Source organism: Siniperca chuatsi, linkage group LG4 (assembly GCF_020085105.1).
Source record: "Siniperca chuatsi isolate FFG_IHB_CAS linkage group LG4, ASM2008510v1, whole genome shotgun sequence".
Lineage (NCBI taxonomy): Eukaryota > Metazoa > Chordata > Actinopteri > Centrarchiformes > Sinipercidae > Siniperca > Siniperca chuatsi.
Window position 1 is genome coordinate 23,627,310 of NC_058045.1, and position 21,736 is coordinate 23,649,045.

Genomic DNA, 21,736 nt, shown 5'->3' on the forward strand with positions numbered 1-21,736 from the left:
TTCTGAAGTTATAAATTACACCTACAAGTTTTTGATATTCTTGTGTACACGTGGAAAATGTCGACATGACGCTGGCATTTATGTTAAGTGGTGAAAACCACTTCAACTCATATTCCTGGAACAATGAAGAGCCTCAGCATGTTAAATAGAAATCCAGTTATCCCTTTTTTTTTTTTAGAGAACGTGAAAGTAACATTTAACTTTGAGTTTTGATGGCATAATTTCAATACAAGTTTGATTAATTCATTTATTGCTATTTTAGTTAACCAATTTCTTAATTATTATTAAAGACTGAAAACCTATTATTTATTCAGAGGGGCACACTCCAGACTATATATATAGGTTCTGACTCATGAGCATGCCAGGTGACTGGCTCCTACGTGCAGACCTGCAGCAGTCTCGTGTCCTCCTTAACTCTCTGAGACTGTACAAATGTAATTGATGCAATCAGCAAGGGGAAGTCTGTGCACAGCTGCATCAGCAAAGTGCTGCTGCACCTTTTGAGGAAGTGAATTGCCGATCCAATACCAGTGCTCTCTTTCCTATATACCCCCCAGGGTGGAACTCATTGGCCATATTTTTATGCAAGGTGACATCAGGCCAGGGAATGCTGTGACACTAAAAGCTGAGTCAGCAGCCCATCATGACTTATAAATGTAAGTGATACAATGGAAAGACTGAATTTTATAATAACGCTGACAAACTGAATTTAATGTGGATTGGTCCCATCTGGCCAATACACAATCCTTAATAAGGTCAGTATCAGCCCGACTACCATTCAGTGAACCTCTGGCTGACAAGTGCATTTATTTGAAAATTTTCTCAATTAACTGGATCACAATCAATATAAACATTTTTCCAGCTGATCTTCTGTAATAAGGTCACCCAAACCAATACATTTGCAGAAAGCAAAAATAATATGCACTTAAAAGACAACACTTGTACGAAGACTTACTGTGGAGCGATAAATGAAGGATTGGGAAAACAATCAGCCATAGAGAATGATATGGAGAGACAAGGCCACACCATTAAGAAAAAAGTCCAGATTTTATTGTCTATTGTGGCTGTAGTCCATGGTAACTGCCAGACATGTGTGTGAGAGAGAAAGATTATGACAGAGATTGAGAGAGACAGAAAGAGCAAGAGACAGAGAGAAAGAGAGAATGCAGGATCAGAGCCAATCGCACAGCAAGGTCACACTTTATGTCCTCCATGACTCTTTGGTTTGCAAGAGCAAAACCTGGCATGACAGAGTGAATCATGGCAAAGTAAACAATTGTATAAAGGAAGATAAAACTCAGTTAAACACACTAAGGCAACACACAAGTGGCCTCTAAAAACAACTTACAACACAAGAAGTCGGAACTGATGAAGCCGACTCTGAACCTGAACATGGATCTAAAACCAGTCAACAACAGTGCTAACAGAACCGAGTTGACAGCAGTGGAGTCAACAGTAGAGGAGAATGGGTTAGACTTAAGTAAAGAAGGGTGGAGAGCAGAGCACAGTATGAGTTAATGGCGTCGGTCAGTTGTTTGTCTTTCTGGTGGCTTGAGTGTAGATATTGTAATGGGGGGCTCCCAGCATCATGCAGATCAGCGGAGTGGCAGACAGGGGCATCTGATTGGTCGGCCGGCTCTCAGCAAAGAAACACATCGCAGTTCTACTGGCTGGGGTGGTCTGAAAACCCACCTGGATGAGGTTCAGTGATTGACATCTAGAATCCGGTGTTTTCCTGTTTGTCAAACAGGTGTAAATGAGACAGCAGGAGGGAGGAATGAGTGTTCTCTCTTCTCTCCATCCTCAAGTCCTCCCTCCATACTTCATCACACAGTGCCCTTCACTATGGCTGCCCCTGCCCACCAGAGTGGGGAGGGGGGTTAGCCAAAGTTGTGAATGGCCAGCCTGAACATGTCATTGGTGCACACCCATGCATCGTTAATGTTCTTCAGGATGAAACTCTGATGGAAACCCATGATGGGGTCGTCATCTGCCTGCAAACACACACACACACACAAACAGAAATAGTAGGGGTTCAGAACAAAGTCAGCAGTATAGCCTTGGTTTTCCCTGTCGTTATAAGGCTTAGGCACAGCGTGTAAATGTTTTTGCGCCCTGCCTAAGACGTAGGAACGTAAAACAATGCAGAGACGGTTCATCTGATACCTGTCATAGTGGGCTGGAATCACCGAAGATAAATTTTGCATTACGGCATCTAACAAAACAAAGAGCATATTTATCACTCATTTTAAAGACTGTGATTGTTAGCTATCGAGCTAGCTAGCTAGCATAATTCACCGCAACAAAGCAACCGAGCCCAGAGTCAAAAGTTGGCTTAAACTGATCACTATAAGCACCATCACTGAATGGGAAATTCAAAATTAGTTGACTAGAAAGCATACTAGCCTTACAAGTAGAAAGCAGTACATAATATTGCTGATGAGAGCGAATTATCATTCCGTTAGAATGCCGGGTTGGAACTGGTTGTTTACTAATGCGCAATGATAAGCGCTGATAAAACGCTTACATTCAGTGTTAAGGTGCCCATGCAGGATCAGCGGTAAAACCGCTGTGCCGTTGTTTTCCTATAGGGAGAGCGGTGCCACCCGATAGGTGGAAAGCTACCCTTGGCATGGCGCACCACTCAAAATTGTTCAAATTATTTCAACTTTGACCTTGGTTGCCGCTGACCTTTCAAAGCGCAACCAATGAGATAACAGCTCCATGTGACCTAGCCAGAAGTGACAAATGCAAGCATGGGAGGTAGAGAGTGATGGAAGAAAACTCATACTCTGTGTTACAGAGTTCAGGGAACTGTGAAACACAACATTTAAAAACACATTTTCACCAGGAAAAGTAATGCATGGTGAAATCTCAGCAGTCACATGGGGCTACTACATTTGTGAATAGGCATATAGTTTACGAATTTCACTAAATTCAATGCTGAAGTTAGCTTAGCACACTGACGTTGATGATTCCTTTGTGTGTGTGGGAAAAGCAAGTTTTTCCCCGAAGAGGGACTGCAGGAAAAGAGGCTCAAGTTTGGACAAGCACCAGGTCAGAAGTACAGGCTGGAGATACTGGCTGAAGCAGCCATCGTATGGACACTGAAAGGGGAACTCCACCGATTTTACACATCAAAGTCCATTTACAGGTCTCGGTGAGTCTTGGGGAGCCTTTTGTGGCTCAAAAGGGAGCTGTGTGAAGTCTGATAAATTGCCTCAAGTGATGCCACTTGAGTCAGCGTCGGTTGGGGTGAAAAAATGAAAAAAATTTAGGTAATGTGGAATGGATTAAAAAAGACTATCTCTGCTTCTGCTGCATTGTTTTTGATCCTCATTTCAAAACTGTCCACCGTGAGTCCAACAATGTTATAGGAGTGTGATGCTAAATTGGTGGAGTACTCTTTGAAGGAACCAAGATAGTTTGTCTGTTGTCCCAAGTTTTTCTGTGCATAATTTCTACCCAATTCAGTAAATGAAGACGAATACAAGAACTGCTGGAAGTGATAATACCAACTGCCAAGACTATAGGGACAAATGTCATTTGCAAGTAATGTTAATGTTTGCTCTGTGTAAAATCTTCCTATATTTGTGTTGTTTTTGCAACAGCTAGAAATAAGAACTAAGATATTAAGTATGCTAAGATAAGAGGGGTTGGTGTGTCTCTGCTAGCCTACGTTGTACAAAGAATTCACCACTTGTGTGCAGATGGACATTATCTCAGGTGTATTGAGGTGTCAGAAGCACAATATTGAAAGGTGCTTTTCTGGGTAAGTCAAGCATCCAAGTAAGCAGATATATCCAGAATATCTTTTCTCCATTATATACACATGCACAAAATATTTCATGAGAGTATACAATATGTTGCTTGGTCATACATTCTACTTTTAAATGAAAGAACAGTAATTGGATTCTGATAAGGTGAATCGATAGTATGGTAACAGAAATTATTTGAAACACATGATTAACCTTATTTACTTTAAGATTCAATGACCCTGTTTACACCTGGCATTAACATGCGTCTTGGGTGACGTACAGATGTGAATGCACCCAAGACGCATTGAGGACACATTGAGATCCAATTCCTCAGACCACATTCGGAGGTGGTCTGGGCCGCATATGGCCACATTCTTTTAGCAGTGTGTACACAAATGAGTCCTAGGCCACATTGAAGGACCGCCTACTCAACTGACGTCCTCTGCATAAGCGAAAGTAAAGTGCGAAACAACAAGAAGCCACAACAACAACAGGCAAAATGGATTCTCATGGATGGAGTAACGTTACACATGAAACACACTGGTTGATGTCCTCCGGCTGCTCTGCCTCAACTCTCTGTGATTTACAGAGTTTTCTGATGGACAGATAGTTTTACTTGTTGTAAGTAACCGCTAGCTGCAGATAGCGGTCTTATTAACGCTAGCTGACTCTGCCCAGACTGGGAGCTCGGAGCACAGAGGAAGTGTTGCTGTTTACGGCGCTAGCACAGGAGCTTTGGACTGCCGGGAAGAGGAGGTTTAACTTATTAAAAGCTAATAAAGCTTTATTTAACCTTTAAAGCTAATAGGAAGGCTAGTTGCACAGCTAACTAGCTAATGGCAGCTACAGTTAGCGGTTACTTTATCAACAAGTAAAGCTCGGTCCATCAGCAAACTCAGTAAATCACAGAGGTGGGGCAGAGCAGCTGAAGGACATCAGAGGGAAAATCAGAAAATATTTTCTCCATAAAATATGATCTAGTTTCACCAAAATACCCACTCCGCTCCGGTGGCGTTTATCGTTTTTTCTAACCTGATTCTTGTCTCATTTGTGGTCTGATAAACAATATATTCAACAAATTCAGGTTAAAAACAACAACGCATTTGTCTTTGCAAACAGAAATGATGTAAGTGTTTTTTGCATATACAAGGGGTCATTCGAGACACATTCTAATGCCTGGTGTAAACAGCCTTGATGTGTGATGATTTGGCTGCAAGACAGATAACATGCTCTTAAATAAGGTGTGAACAATAGCACTACTTACTTTTAGCTGTCCTACAACCATACTCAAGATGCAGCAGTCTGGAGTTGGCTGGTGGTCCTGCGCTGTTATACTATGCCCTATTTTTGTGAAGGGGAGACTCTGGCACACACGCATAGAGGACAAACACACAAGAGGACGATTAACACAGGAATATCAGACACTGAAAAAATATAAGAAATCAAACCATTTGCCTAAGATTCCTCTAATTTATCTTGAATTATTTTCATTAAAACTTGAGAAATAATAACGATAATCTATAATAATAAGTATAATCCTCACTAAAGATGAGGATACTAAAACTGATTCTGACACAAAGTGGTCGCTATATGTCCAAATAAGTTGGTTTCTAACAGCGGAACAGTTGAGTTAAAATTCTGTCCTCTCATTGCACCGTTTTAAATGCGCACACACACAGGAAGTAGCATATTGTAGCTTGTATCACCAATACACTTGGAACTATGGTTCCAAAAAGATTGGGGAGAAATCTGATTACATAACTGCTGCATGCATACACGGATTTTACAGTAACCAGGTTACTACAGTGCATGTTATTGGGTTGTCTGATTCCCTACATAACCAGATTTCGCACAGTTACCTGGTTTCGTGTGTGCACTTGGACCACCCACCACCTGTTACACGTTACCTCTGTATATAGCATTAAGCTACTAGATAAACTCACAGTGAGTTTCTCAACAATTGCTCTCTTTCCCTGGAACTGCTGTCCTTCCCATGTAAGGCATGACGCATCGATCTGTGTGGAGCAAGACAGAGAGAGAGAGATTGGGGGAAAAGAATAAGTTGTAGAGGATGCTATTTGCACAGGAAAGGTCTATCAAAAAAGCCACATCACATAACTAAAGTGATACTAGCCAAGCCCTATCTGTTTGAGACTGACATGGGAGTCTTGAGAGTCAAAGTGAGCAGGTTTAAAATGAGGGGTTTTTATGACAATAATTCATGTTTTGCATTTTTTTCCTCCTAGTTACACTGTGGATACAAATTTCTGATATAGATGATTTGATGCATTAAACTGAAATAAAAAACAAAAAGCATAATTTTTGGTATATGACAACCTACTTAAAACACAAGGCTAAATATATACTGCTTCAAAATTGATTAAGTACTAATATGACCTACACATTACAGTTCATCTGTTTGTTTTACATGGCTTGTACCACTTGATTATGCGACTGCACAACATTACTGTTTTTATGCAATAGGCTTGTTTAATCTTTTATTCAATTGGCAGACCCATTTTTTCAAATAATCATTAATTAATTTTTTCAAATAATAAACGTAAACATAACAAGAAGCAGACTCATTTTTATATTCTTAATCATCCCTATACACTGCATGCTTTGGCCTATAATAATACCTTTAGGGCTGCAACTAACAATAATTTTAATTTACAATTTATCTGCTGATTAATTGTTTTGTCAATAAAATGTCACAAAAATGGTGAGAAAATTCTCATTACAATTTCCCGGAGAGCAAGATTGCTTGTTTTGTCTGAACAACAGTCCAAAAAGATTCATTTTACCCAATTAAGTTTACCCACATATATGAAAGAGAAAAGCAGCAAATCCGCACATTTAGGAAGCTGGAACCAGAGAATATTTGCCGTGTTTGCTTGAAAAATTACTGAAATTACTGAGATTACATTTCTGTCCATCGACTAATTGGTTAACTGACTTTCAGCTCTAAATGCATGTGGCAATGCTTTGACAGTGCTGCGCAATGATGTGTCCTTCTCGCTAGGATAGTATCCATGTCACTGATAAATCCAAGGAAAACACTAATTTTGTGGAAAATGTTTGAGTTTTTTTTTTTAAATCACATTTTTGGATGTCAGAAAGAGATGATATAGCTTAATCAATTTTCTCTGTTAACATTTGAGCAATAGATTGTGTCTAATAAATTGTTAATAATGAATCTATTATTGATCAAGGAAACTACTTAAAATTTGTGCTGAGAGCACATAAGAACAGGCCCCATTCCTATTTATGCAGGCTCTGTCTTCTTCAGCAGCTACCAATGTTCTTGTTAGATTTGTGCTGCATTCATAAATTAAGTTAATTAACAAGCGCAGCCCAGTCCTGTGGTAAGACATCTCATAACTGAACGAAAGCATGGTTCTGTCACACTCACATATATGGATCCGAGTTGTGCTCTGTCAGAGTCAAACATCTGGTAGTAGTGCTGCACGAAGCTGGATCCTATCTGCTCCCACAGAGGCTGGTCCACCATCCTGACTCACCCTGCAACACACACTGGGAAGATGGAGAGACAGAAGGGAAACCGGTCAGAAAGACGCCACTAGGTTGGTTGGCTGTGAGTAGGAAAAATATGTGAATCATATGCTGTGGCCTTCAGTCACCAGATCTCAACCCAACTGAACACCTATGGGAGACCTGTCAGGTGTGTCTAATATTTTGTCCACCCCATTTATATCAGTCAGGGTTCACTTAATATTAGAAACACCTCTCTAAAACAGTTTCAACAAAAAATAATCATTCATGGCAACTGAGTGTATGTATTTACATGTAGCAATACTGAGATGAATGCAATATCTAAATCCAGTGTATACCCTCATGATGTACATACCTTTAAGAAAAAGCATAGAAGATGCCAAAATATACACTACCCGGATCACATAGATTTATCTCCGCCTGAAACAAAAATCTATTCATTTATGCTAGTTCACTTACTTTAGGTAAAATTCACGCCCTTAATGCTGACAATTTACAAAACTAAACAAAAGACAACAACAAAACATGGTCAGACTTACAGGGCACTGAAAGTGTATGAATACCAACACAGCGAGAAAAAAAAACATTAAAACTACTTTAAATAAAATGGCCCAGACGAGTTTTGCTTTACACGCCGTGTTGGTCTCACTTGGGTGACACTGACAGCACAAGTCATGTGCTTCCACATAGCGATACACTGTTGTTACTGGAACAATCGGAGAGCTCTGAAAATTAGCGGTGGAGTCGAAACGACCTACCATAACGTTAGATAGCGAAGGGACAAAAGTGAAATAGTTATAGGCCCGCGTAAATAGTTAGTAATAAGGATAGAGGGAGAGCAAAATAAGCTAATTTGGTAATGTTAATAAATGTAAAAGCTCATGTATGGCTAGTTAACGTAAGCTAACTAGCTGCTACTAGCTTGTGAGCTGTCTTGTTTGCTAACGTTGATTCAGCATGTGTGGTTGGCAAAGACAGTTCATATACCTAGCATGCCTCCCCGCCAGCTAATGTTAGACGTCAGATGAATTATATTTCCAGGCGTTAGCTAACTGGCTGGCTGGCGTTGGTCTTTTCACCGGTTGCTAAAAATACCCCGTCTCCTCCAAGTGTTGATGCCTCCTCCGGGCCCGCGCACACAGGTCTGGAACCCCGGAGCAGCTACCCTACATAGGCGTGCCCAACGTTAGCCCTAAACCGGGCAGAAGCAGCCAATTGAACTACTTATATTACCTTAGACTTATTCAAATGTCAGACTAAAGCAGTGCTTTCTGTTTTCGCGCATGTTTCCATTCACTATTCCATAAGACGGTTTCCTACAAATAAGTAATAAAAACTTACCTTTAACCAACGCCGAGGCCGGGTGCGCGTTCGCACAGTGCAGTGTCTGCTCCGCTACGAAGGCACGCACTCGAAGGCGTAACCGGCCCGGTGGGTTGTGGGGATTGTAGTCTTTATGTAATTTTGCCATATTGTGATATAAATAATGGGAAAATAGTCATAAATCAGGGCTGGATAGCAGCCCGGAGCAAAAATTTGCTGTTTGCCCCTAGCCACCCAGAATTCCCCAACTAAATGTGGTTCTAAATTGATAAACATATAATTAAGAATATGGAGTATTAAAACAAGACAGGGCTGTAAGATTAGGCAAAAATGCAGGAGCAACCTTACAGCGCTTACCATTCCGTTTGGTGCATATTATCAAACAAATTTGCAATTAATCCAATTACCACAAAGTAATTGCCACACACAGTGAACCCTTTTAAGTGTTCGGGGCCCCTGAGTGTCATGGCAGTTGGCCACTTTGCAGAGTTGGTAATCCAGCTTTGTTATTATGTTGTGATAATTTCAGCTGTATCATCCGATCCTATTAGTTAGTTGTAGGTTACTAATTATTGTTGTAAAGAGCCCTCACATGACTTACATTTAAAGCATCGCATTACATCAACTACAAAAAAAATGAATAACTATGTATTAGAGGGCTAGGTACCAAAGAGAGTACTGTGTGGTCCATGAGTAGGCTTGTGAAAGTGACACATTTTTTGCTGTTAGCTGTGCACTTAGTACATTGCATTTGAAAGAACATGACTATGAGGCTAAATTACTGACCTTCACTTTTAATTGGAAGGTGTTTGTCCACATCAGAGGGACTGTGTCAGACCTGTGGCCCTTAAGTCTCCCAATTTTAGGGGAACAAAGTTAATTGGATGAATGACAGCTTAAATGTTTCTTGGTCAGCAAGCTGTGTTTTCATACATTGTTACGTCGTGCACAAAAGGTCTAGAGTTGATTCTACGTGTGATATTTGGAATCTGTTGTAGTCTCAACATGGGGACCAAATCAGTGGTGGAAATTAAATAAGTATGTTTACTCAACAACTGTAAAATAAGTAAAGTTCTGAGGCACTTAATGGAGTACATGTTACTTTATACTTTACTTCTACTCCACCACATGTCAGAGAGAAATATTATACTTTTTACATAAAAAACACATGATAAACATAACGTAGAAAATACAAAACCCTATTAAGACTGAATCAGTTGTTCCCAACCATTTGGCTTCTGACCCTTAACAAAGAATCCACTCAATCAACTCATTGTCTATGAGTTGTTAGCAGTTCCACCAAAGAGACATTCCCCCTCTAAACTTCTCAGATGGTTTCATTTAACTGTTTGAAGCCCGAAGAAGTCAAATCATCCAATATTTCATAAAAAAGCAAAGATTTGAGAAAGTCCAAGAAATGAATTGAGATTTACGTAGCAGAACTTTGTTTTTTCTTCTTTCCTATTAATCATTTCACGACCCCTCAGGTGACCCTTTGGAAGGGCCCGACCCCAAGGCTGGAAACAAAAACGCCCTCACTGTATCTAAAACTATAGCTCCACCTCAACCAGCTACAACAGTAAAATGCTGCTTACACACTGATTCATCAGTATTAACAATGTAATGATGTCATATATAATAAAAGATCAGTCACGGGATGTTTTACTGCAGAAAAAGTACTTTTACTTTTGATACTTTAAGTACATTGTTTTAAAAATACTTTTGTACTTTTAGTTTAGTAGGATTTTGAATGCATTGATTTTAATTGTAATGGAGTATTTTTTATATTGTTGTACTGGTACTTTTACTTAAATATGCACACACACACCTCCCTGACACTGGGCCTGTTCCTTTTTGTTGTTGTTTTTTTCTTTTTCCGATAAAGACTTTTTCATACAAAATATATAACTAGTTTATAAACTATGATGCATTGGTGTAGGTTCAATTGCCCAACAGTATATCAAGTAGTTAAATTAGCTACAACCGTAAAGGTAACTTTGTGGTATCCAGCAATCCAGATAGTTTTGGTTTTACTTGCCCAGGTTTAGAGGTATCTCTGTCTGAGAAGTCTTTTTGTGGTGTTCACAGCATTGAAAAATCATAATAATAAAACATTTCATCAACATCTCCTTCAAGAAACAGTGTCCCTGTTTTTCTGGATAATCCACAAAGCTCACTATCAGCACTTTACAATGGGACTATTTTCTACCCAAAAAATAGTCCCTATTGAAAAGTGAAAAATGGGGAAACAGACAATTCTGCTTATATGTTAATGCATCAATGTTAATAATTTAAGATAAGAACATTAAAAATATAACAATATACCAGTTATTTGGTATAATTAGTAGTTTTACTTTTCATACTTAAGTACATTTTGCTGATAATACAAAACACAAAGATTTGAATGCAGGATTTTCACTCGTAAGGGAGTATTTTTGCACAGTTTTATCTTATGTAAAAATATTTCAATGCATGTTAAGAATTAATACATGACATAACCTATGATTCCACAAAATGCTGCTCAATCTCAGAAATTAAAGGACTGAATGGTTATATTTCCACTTGAATTTCAGATATTTACTCCTACTTTTGCACCACAACGCCAATTCCTTGTATGTGAAAACCTACTTAGCAATAAACCTGTTTCTGCTCACCGTAACATCTTGAGTAAATATTTCATTTTAATTCAGGCTTGTAGTTTGCATAGGTTGTGATTTGAATTAGATAATTTGGCAAACCCCTACATTACCCATATGTTTATATAATAACCCCACATTAAAGCACACTTCAGGTCTAAAGGCCCTTAATGACTTTTTAGCCACACTAGCAGTATGGCTCATCAGATGGCGATATTGGTCAGTCGGATGGTCCACCACTTTGGTCCAGACTGAAATATCTCGACAAATATTGGATGGATTGCAATGAACTTTGGTACAGACATTCATGTTCCCAAAAAAATTAATTTTAATAACTTTGTGAACCCCAGACTTTTAATATAGCGACATCATCAGGTAAAAATATCAATTTGTTACATACTTATGACCAAATACCTGCAAAACTTGTTAAACATTATACCTACTTTAAGCTGCTATAATTAATATTACATTAACAATGGATCAAATTATTATGTGTATGTGAAAGGTGTCGCTCATAGTGACAAATTCACAAATAATTATCAACCGATTCTTCAGTTCACCTCAGCTTTACAGAGCGTTTTAGCATCCTTTAGCTCATTGTTTTGGTTTTCGGGCCTGCAACTTTACCCTTTTGGTTCACACTAACTTCTCCTATTAGAGTCATTTCTAGTAGTAGCAGGGGCAGCTGTTTATTTTTTCTAATAAACCCACTAAGCATCTGCTTAGAGAGGGTGGTGAGGGCATGGCTAAAGCACCATGAGCTGCGTCTCAGCAAACTGCCCAAACAGGTCCTTTATCGGACTTCTACACCAACTTCTTCACCTCACTCATACATGGGTAAATTGTTTGTGTGTGTGTGTGTGCACATGTGGTTCATATCATTGGGAGTGAAAGTCTAAAACTTGTCCGTGTTTCTTTGTCTCTGTCTGTTCAGTGAGCGTGCAGCAGCAAGTGCTCGTGTCCTAGGAGAAGGAAGGCGGGTTTACATAGTGAGGATAAATCAGATGACAGAAAGGATGTGTTTCTTAGGCTCCTGGCAGACTTCTGGGATGGGCTTGGACTTTTGTTTGTGCGTTATGCTGACAATGAGGAAGCAGATCCAAAAGCTCTGGATGGGATGACCAGCTTGATGCAGGTAAGTGTGGCAAATAATGATTTTGGGCCATGTGTCACAGATGTTTATGAGTGTCTGGTGGTGCTGCTGTGCTGCCAACACACCAGTGCAGGATGAGGCTCTGCAGGCTCGCCATGATGGAGCGGAGGTACGGCAAGGAGGACTGGTTCCTCTTTGGCAGATGATCTATTCACACACTGTGGCACACATGGTTTTATGGTGGGCAGTCTATGTTTAGGCTTTTTTTTAGCCATGCTAGCAGAAAGGCTCTAGAGGTGGTCAGTCTATTGGTTAGTCGGTCCACCACTTTGGTCCAGACTGAAATTGAAAAAAATTCATCAAATGGCCAGAAGCATGGCTCCAAATGAATGATAATGTTGCTCCCTGATGTATAAATAAGAAACTGTTTGCTAACAAGTTCGCCATATCAAGTTAAAAGGTGATGATTTGTCAGTGTTGTGCTCTAAGTGGCCAAAAAATCAATTACAGGTTTAGAAAAGATGAGATGTTGAATCAGTAAGCAATAAAACGAACCTTGCTTAGTTTACTATACTCTGGGGTTTTGCTACTATGACCAGGCGCCTGAGCAATGGAGCTAATGCAGCCCCATTATTCAATTAGGGGGAGCAAAGTTATAATTTTATCGTTTTAAAAATAAACTTATTATCATACGGTCCCCGCAGTCAGGTGATTATATTTAAGCAGCCTATATCAATGATCGTTTTATTATTTTCAGCAACTGACAAAAACTAATAATTTAAAAAATGTACACATTTTTGGACCCCCCTTTGAGTTGGTTCAGTCGAACCCGACGCTGGTCGTTTTCCACTGCATGCTTTGGCTGTCAGTCAGTCTGTCAGTCCACACAGGAGTGTGACTGTTTACAAAGGTGAGAAACACGCCATTTGGTCGAACTGCGACCATGGATTCAAAACAGAACATAGGAAAAGATGGGCTAGTGCATGCTGAATGAACCAGCCAAACGTAAATTAGCTAAAAAAATAGGACAGTAATGTTGCCGAAACGCCAAAAGGCTTTGGCTTGGATAGGATCCAAGACTCGGCTCTATAGTGTTACATGGCTGTTAATATTTTGCATTAGCCCTGTTGGTTTTATTATTTGGTATGTAGTGGAGGGTAAACGCACATAAACGCAGTTTACCCTCATTTTCCAAATGCAACTTAGGGTTTAGTCACCTTTTTATGAGTTTACCATTACCTAACATTGGACATTTATAGTTTACCCACCTTTTATTTTACCGCTAGGTCCCCTCTGTGATTTTGTCCAATTATTGTTAATATCTCAGGCTAATTTGCCGCCCCGCGCTCTTCCTCGGCCCACACAACAGAAGACTAACTAAAAGGAGTGTTTCCCAAACCTTTATAAGAGCACCACCCCCTGTCCAACCCTGCTTCACCACAACTGGCCCAGGTGGGATTTTATGAGCCATGCAGTAACATTCAACTAAGTGAGAAAGTCTCATAATGTGTCACTATTATTCTTATGGTTATTTTATGTTTTGGAAATGATCCTCTATGGTTACCACAAGTCAGGTTAGGTGCTGTAGAAATGCAGGACTCCCACACTAATTATGTATCTTTCCTAGTTTGCTCCCCCATTTTAAAACATAACCAGGCACCCATGTGACCAGCAGCTTATGGTGGCTAATGTTAGCTACTGTTAGCAAAGTTTGGGTAGATAGTGTGACAGACATTACTAAGTCAGTTTGCTGACTTTATGCCTCTTCTCTACTCGTGCAACTGTTACACTACGTTCATTATAATATTTACACCCCAGTCGTCACTTGTGGCCACAGTAGCTGCTGTTCAACTAAAGATCCACAGGTTGTTTGACGCTTTTAGGTTTAAAGACTGTTCTTTCCAGCTTGAACAAAAAATGATACAAGAAAGATTTTCCGGTTTTGCTTTATCCACTGCACTGGTCTTTTTTGGTCTACCGGGTTGAACTCATTTTCAGCCATTTTCACAAATGTAGTGCAGCTCATATAGTTTGCAAATCTGCCACTTCAGAATGATGTCCGTGATTAAAGTCCAGCATTTAAAGTCAGTTCCTAGACTCATGTGTTTGGTTTGCACATTATGCAAAAGAAAGTAACACAATGTAGCAATGAGTTCAGCCATGTAGAAAATGTTTAGGAAATGCGACTAGGTTCTGGCAAATTGATAGGGCAACTTAAACGGAAAAAAGAGTGAAGGACATTTTCAAACAGTAAAACTGACATGTACAGATTACTGTCCATGTCCGAAAGGAGCTTATCTGGGGTGGCCACTTTATCATTAACAGCACATTCATTAATCTCTTTCTCCAGACTACGTACTTCAAGGGCACTGAGGCCAGCCGGTTTCTTTACTTTCTTCATGCATATCCAGTCCTAACACCTAACACCTAATTTCATAAAAAAAAATGACCAACATATTGGAAGTTAACATGTATTTTGAAGTTGTAATGAATACCTTAAGAGTGCAAGACACAATAAAAAGCCATCAGGCAGACAATGATATGATAACAATATTACTGTACATACATTTACAGTTGTTTAAATATCAGAAACTGTTAAAAATGTGTTGTGGGGACAATAACCTGTGATTCAAGAATTAAGGTTCCATACACCGTTTTTTTCTTAGCCAGCAAGTTGACCTACCTTCTTGATTAACATTCAATTACATTAATACTACAACATTATATCAGCCGCTGGCTGGAAAGTGATTGGATGCAGCATTTTCTTCATCGAGAGCTGGAGGGAAGGCCGACACACCGGCTTCTGCAAGCTGTTGGAGCAAGTCGAGAGAGCAAAATCGTAAAAAGTGAGTTGAAGGCTATTCAAACACTCTCATTGCTTCACTAAGATGGCCGTGTTGGTCTACGTTGCCACAATTTCTGTACATATTTAAGTTTAATTCAGTGTTTTCACCAAATGAGAGTGGTCTTAGAATGGCTGTGGATGCAAGATATGGATCACATTTTGTGAATTACATAAACTATCAGTTTAAAATTCAGCCTGAAAAGACAGTGAAACCTCTGATTGTACGTACCAGGCTGTGGAGTCTCTGAGAGGAGATGGTGTCATTGCTGCTGTCTGGTTCGCTTTGAGCTGAGGCCACAAGTTCATCTATTTCCTGATCTGACTTAAGAGGGAACGCTGTCCTTAGGGCAGCCCTATACATACATGCACAAAAGACTCTTTTGACAGAGAAAAACAGAGACAGTCATAGAAAACAAAAACTTTTTTTTTTCTCAGCGAAGTTTCTCCTTATATGAATTGAGGGTCTAAGGAAAGAGGGTGTTGTATGTTTACAGACTGTAAAGCTCTCTGAGGCAAGTTTGTGATTTTGGGCTATATGAATAAAACTGACTTGACTTGACTACAACTGTGCGTGTGCTTCTGTGTGCATCTATTTATATCACCTAAACTCCTGGACAGTGAGTTTGCTGCTCTCGGGGGCATCAGAGTCGATAGGCTCTTTTAGTTGGTTGGACTGAATCTGGCTTTCGCCTTGGGACACACTCTCATCCATCTACAAAAATAACAAACAGCTTTTTAAAGAAACAGTTCAACATTTTGGGAAATGTGCTTATTCGCCTTTTTGCCGCGTGTTATCTGAGAAGATTGATCCTACTCTCGTCTCTGTCGGTTCAATATGAAGGTGAGAGCCAGAAAACGGTTAGTTTAGCATAGCATAAATACTGGAAACGGGGAAACAGCTAGCCTAACTCTGTCCAAAGGTAAAAAAAAGAAATCCGCCAACCAGCACCTCTAAATCTCACTAATTAACATGTTATATCTTGTTTGTTTTATCTGGTCAAAAATTAATGTAAAAATGACAAAACCCCTTGTAAAATCACAGCGTGCCATTGTAACACTTTGGTGTTTGTTTGAATTAAACAAACAAGCTATAATGTGTTAATTAGTGAACTGTAAGTGCTGGTAAACCGATTTTTGTTATCTTCGGACAGAGCCAGGCTTGCTGTTTACCCGTTTCCAGTCTTTATGCTAAGCTAACCATCTCCAGGCTCCAGCTTCATATTGAACAGGCAGACATAAGAGTGGTATTGATCTTCTCATATAACTCTTGGCAAGAAAGCAAATAAGCGGATTACCCAAAATTATTTCTTTAACCTTTAAAAACATACATTTATCTATTTAGGGTAAAATGCTACCAAATTAATTAACTTAGCAGATAAGCTGACACACATTTACACATGATTACCTTTACCCATGAATTTGGAGGCACAACTCCATACTATTTGATCACAGCATATTGTGCCCACTTTTGATCCCATGGGTATTGTTAAGTACCTGCACAGTGATAGGGTCATGTGTCTCGTTCTGCATGCTGCCTCTTTTGTGGAGCTCCAGCAGGGTGTCATACTCACTCTTCAACTGATCAAAGTCACCCTGCAGCGTCTTCAACTGGACACCACAAACAATACAAAAACAAGACCACGGTGAAGACAGTTAAGATTTGAAATCATGAACATCATGTACAGTATATGTGTCTATATAAGCCACCTGCAGGAGGGTCTGTTTGTGTGTTTGTTCCAGAGTGTCCCAGTTGCATCGTGGCACAACGTCCCAGTACTCTGCTTTCATCCTGTTGAGCTCCTCCTGGGCTTTAGTCAGGTCTTCCTGACACACCCTCAGAGCGAGCTGCAGCTCCACAGGGTCCTTAGCCTCTTCTTTCACATTGGAAACAAAGTTCAGAACAAAATATGCTTAATTTTGGATATTTGGATTTTAAATATTTGGTTGAACTTCTTATTTATAAATTCCTAACATGAAAGGGATCGCTCAATTTTTTGATCAGCATTTTTTGAGAGTTAGATGTAAAGACTGATACCACTTTCATGTTTGTAGTGTAAATATGAAGCTACAGCCAGGCAGACCATTTCTTGGCCAGGCACAGTGACTTCAGGTCAAGAAATTGTCCAGCACATAACACCCGGTACAACCACAGCCCTTTTGTTGTTTTCATCTTAGTTTTTGTATGGACAAAACAAACTAAATAAAACATGTTAATTAGTGAGCTTTTCAGGTACAAGTAGTAGATTTTTTATCTTTGGACAGAGCCTGGCAAGCTGTTTCCCCCTGTTTTGAGTCTTTATGCTAAGCTAAGCTAAATGGCTGCTGGCTGTAGCTTCATATTTAATGGACAGATATGAGAGTAGTGTTGATTTTCTCATCTAATTCTCAGCGAGAAAGTGAATAAGCACATTTCCCTAAATGTTAAACTATTCCCTCAAAGAGCATTTTTATGACCTAACCAGAAATTAGGAGTCAGTGGGCAAGATTTTGGAAGGAATACAATACAATAAATATATGAACAGTTTCGGGCTGCAACTAAGGATTATTTTCATTATCGATTCTTGATTTGGTCTATAAAATGTATGAAACTGGTAAAAAAAAAAAAAAAAGCCCAAGGTTATGTCTTCAAAGGCTTTGTTTTGTCCGACCAGCAGTCTAAAACCCAAACATATTCAGTCTACAATCGTTGAAGACTAATGAAACCAGGAATTATTCACATTTGAAAAGCTAAAACCAGAGATTTTTTTAAAGAGAAAAAAAAAAGAGTCAAAATGATTAATCATCAGAATTGTTTCTGATAAATTTTCAGTTGATCGACTAATCGACTAATAGTTGCAGCTCTACCTGTATTTTCATCTGCAGGATGCTCCTCCTTGTCTCTTGTTAGGTCATTGAGCTGCCAGATCAGCAACTTGCGGGCATCACGCTCCTCCCGGTACTGCAGATACTGGTTGGAGAGTTCAGACTGCAGACAGTCCATCTGGAGCAGAATACAATAAGAGAGTGGGGTGGGTGAGACAAGATAGTGATAATCGACCATTGACTTTACTTCCCTTAATCTGAACTGAATCTCAAACAAAACATTTTTTGGATAAAGGGATCTCTATCTGTGACCCTAAATAACTTTTTTATACACACATTTGAGATTAGTATTGTACATAAAATAAATATTTAAAATAATATTTCAGAGAAGGAATTCATGTGGAAAGGAATCATACCAAGTTGTATTCCCTAAAAAGTTACATGAATGAATAAATACAGTAAATAGTGATTAGAGCACCACTCTACAAGTATGTCATGTACCACTGCCTGCATGGCCTTTTCTTTCTCCCTCATGGCCTCAATGTCCGTCTTCAGCTGCTGCTTCTCCTTTTTCAGGGCTCCAATCTCAGCCTGCTCCTCTGCCCAGCGAGCTTGAATCTTCCTGTCACATTCCTCTGTCATCAGCCTCAGATGGGCTCGCAGTGGTTCCAGTTCTCGGATTTGATTCTGCTGATATGCTGAACAGATGTAAACTGCATTAAAATGCTCTATCATGAAACTATAGGGCTGAAACAATTATTTGGTTAAATTAAACGGAATTGAATACAATTCTGATAATTAATTTATTACAAATTTTATAAGCTTCTCCAACTTAAATATCTGTTTGCTTCTCTCCATTTCATATCAGTGTAAATGAAAGGTCTTGTTTTTGACTGTCTGACAAAATTAGCAATTTGAAGACATCAATCACTTCAGGATCTGAGAAGTTGTGATGGACACTTCATTGTGTTTTATTTATTATTTTCATTTTAGAGGCTAAATGACTAAAGGGTACATCGAAAAAAATAACTGATAGATGAATCACCAATAAAAAATAATTACAGCTGCAGTTCTACATGAAACATGATCAAACGATGATTCAGCATTTTAATCCTGTTTCAGTTTTTAACCTCCACAAGGACATTTAGCCTTTTTTCCCATTTGTTTGTTTGTCTTCTGTAAGCAATATATCATAAAAAAGTTAGCAAATTTCAATTAAATTAATTGTAAAGTTAAGACTTTCAGAGTCTAAAAATTGTGATTGTTATTTGTAGCTCAGACAGCACCAAAATGGCTGGCAGTAACTTCACCTTATCAGTGCAACTTAAATAGTACCAAACCACATTAATTGCCTACAACTTTGTAAAAAGAGTCTCTGAACATTTATTTGTTGCCACTAACTATTTGTCACCTATTTGTCTTTCTTCATTAACCTTTTAACCCATATTTGCTCTCAAAAATGCTGTCTTAAGTGGACGCTGAAGACACAATGTGAACCAAACAAACTTGCTCTTTTCTTGTAGAAATGCAATCTAATACTCCAAAGCATAGCTGCATGATATTTCTTATATATGTCTTCCTCAAAGAGGAAGGAAGGAAGGAACTCACAGAGCTACTGACCTAACGTGTTTTCATATTCCTTTTTGATGGCAGAAAGAAGAGGTTGGTAGGTTTTGAACTCTTTGATGAAACAACCAAAGACATCACGGTAGACCTGTGGCCAAAGCAGATTAAGATATGTGAGTACTCTCTCACTGACAAGAAAATGTGTATATGTTATTTATTCAGGTTTTATTATAAAAAAACAAACAAACAAAAAATAGCACCTGTAGTTTCAGTTCCTGAAATTTGGGCTCCTGGAAGCTGATAGTATGCAGCTCCTTGGTCACATAGCTCTCCAGGTGCATCAGGAGTTGAGGCTTTCTCCCTGGGCCTGCATAAATGTAACTGCTACCTGTCCAGCACAACTGTAGGGTTTATCACACCACCCACCCACCCACACACACACACACACACACACACACACACATACATACACACTGCTTTGATAGTGTCTTTGCTGTGACAGTAGAAGAGGGGATAGAATGGTTGGCTGTTTTGACAAATCATCAATTACAGCAATCAAAATACTTGATCTATTATTCATATTCAATAATATAAAGTAGAATTTTGATGAGTGAAATTCTGCCAGGTTTGATTACCTTCCTCGCTGCAGGCTGGACAGAAACAGCACCAACACTTTCGCCTTCTTGACCTTCCTCTGATGTCTGGACAGTGTCATTTTGTAGACCATGGTCATATGTAAGTCTAAAATAAAAAAGAACAGAGCTAAGTTACGTTGAACATTGTAATTTAGTTATAGCTAGTTATATAGTTATAATAGTACAATATCGTTAGTTATAATATTTTCGCTGCATGACAATCTTTTAATCACTTGCCTTTGTTGTAGTGTCGGTGTTAAGGGTGGGAATTTAATATCTTTGAGCGGTGACATTTCTGGCGATTATATGAAGGCAAAATAATAACATAATACGTCTTGTTCTTTTTAAATTGTTGAGTTTGGTCCGTTTAGCTCAAGGCTGACTTTAGCGTCACAGATCACAGCATTGTAACAGGGTTTCCATGGTAACGAGGACGGCCCATGCAGCAAGACCCACATAGTAGACCGCGGCGCGCCTAACTAGTTTTCAAGTTGTGTAAGACAAAAACTTTCTTCTTAAATAAACATAGAGACAGCTTTTTAAAACGCGTATGTATAAGCCATCAACCCCGACTATTGCCAATAACAAATGCATGATAAATAAACAAACGGGTAACCTACTTTATAAATATCGCATAAAAACTACAACTTCAAAATTACAATGTAATATAGAAGTAATGGCATATAATATAGGAAAAACAACATATGCTAAAATCATTTGAATAGAGACTCTGTGTCTTTAGGAGTAGGCATATTTTGCAAATATTACACTTTGTTTTCGTTCTGGAAATAATAGTGTTATTAATGCTGTCAATGAATTTTCATCTAAGTTAGCTAACAAATATATGTATGTTCCACTTTCTCTCGTGCGTGTGTCACGTATGGATAAAACAAGAGATGTAAAAGAAAATTATATAACTAAAAAACTGTCTATAAATTTAACAGCTGAAAACTACATTTCCTAGCTACCTTTCTATGTGGAAGCCCTAAACCAGGGTAACCGTTAGTAGTCATTTCTAGAGACATTATCATAAAAGCGAGCGTGCGGCTGAACTACAGTACCCAAACAGCACTGCTCTTGCCTACAGTACATTCTGCTGCTTATCCGGGGATGTCACACCACTGCTATTTTCTCCCCTCAGTCCCTCTCACTCTCAGCCTACAGCTCCAGCGGACTGACACGGGGCTTTGGATAGAAAGAAACGAACTATAAGAGGCCAAAAATGGCAGAGCTTGGAGCGGGAAGCCTGCCGTTAGGGGATCCTGCTTTTAATTACCAGGAGCACGAGCTGAACGAGCGGCTGAAACGACTCTACCCGGCTGTGAACGAGGAAGAGACCCCTTTACCCCGATCCTGGAGCCCCAAGGATAAATACAGCTACATTGGGCTGTCACAGAACAACCTGCGGGTCCATTATAAAGGTTAGAGAGCTGGCTCAGCCCTGATGGTCTGAACAACTAACCTAGTCACAACAGCAGAGGGTCTCAGCTCAAATGTGTCAGTGTTGTTGCGGAGGGGGGGTCTCTCTCTCTGTCTCTCACTCGCACACACTCACAGACACACTC

General features: G+C 39.3%; 3 protein-coding genes across 5 annotated transcripts in view; 1 reads left to right on the forward strand and 2 right to left on the reverse strand.

The window, feature by feature from the left end:
* Window positions 1-1,028: 1,028 nt before the first annotated feature.
* On the reverse strand, window positions 1,029-8,740 carry nutf2 (nuclear transport factor 2). 2 transcript variants are annotated; one of them, XM_044192887.1, is made up of 5 exons: window positions 8,613-8,740; window positions 7,171-7,292; window positions 5,702-5,773; window positions 5,023-5,121; window positions 1,029-1,994 (listed from the first exon to the last, which is right to left on the reverse strand). In XM_044192887.1, the coding sequence occupies exons 2-5, from the start codon at window positions 7,267-7,269 to the stop codon at window positions 1,881-1,883; spliced, it is 384 nt and encodes a 127-aa protein (XP_044048822.1). In that variant the 5' UTR covers window positions 7,270-7,292; window positions 8,613-8,740; the 3' UTR covers window positions 1,029-1,880. The 2 variants fall into 2 exon arrangements, with proteins under 2 accessions (XP_044048822.1, XP_044048823.1); XM_044192888.1 differs by lacking the exon at window positions 8,613-8,740 and adding an exon at window positions 8,259-8,480.
* Window positions 8,741-14,780: 6,040 nt separating this feature from the next.
* On the reverse strand, window positions 14,781-20,815 carry tsnaxip1 (translin-associated factor X interacting protein 1). Of its 2 annotated transcripts, none has more exons than XM_044193268.1 (11): window positions 20,409-20,815; window positions 20,172-20,277; window positions 19,797-19,937; window positions 19,591-19,684; window positions 18,472-18,668; window positions 18,013-18,148; window positions 16,876-17,042; window positions 16,663-16,776; window positions 15,771-15,880; window positions 15,398-15,545; window positions 14,781-15,133 (listed from the first exon to the last, which is right to left on the reverse strand). In XM_044193268.1, exons 1-11 carry the CDS (start codon window positions 20,462-20,464, stop codon window positions 15,050-15,052), a joined length of 1,353 nt encoding a protein of 450 aa, XP_044049203.1. In that variant the 5' UTR covers window positions 20,465-20,815; the 3' UTR covers window positions 14,781-15,049. The 2 variants fall into 2 exon arrangements, with proteins under 2 accessions (XP_044049203.1, XP_044049204.1); XM_044193269.1 differs by having other exon boundaries at window positions 15,398-15,521; window positions 20,409-20,807.
* Window positions 20,816-21,196: 381 nt separating this feature from the next.
* ranbp10 (RAN binding protein 10) overlaps window positions 21,197-21,736 on the forward strand; it is a 38,064-nt gene continuing 37,524 nt past the window's right edge. Inside the window, exon 1 of the mRNA XM_044193266.1 lies at window positions 21,197-21,592. Within this exon, the coding sequence (XP_044049201.1) occupies window positions 21,394-21,592 (199 nt within the window). The 5' untranslated portion in view covers window positions 21,197-21,393. The remainder of the gene's footprint in view (window positions 21,593-21,736) is intronic.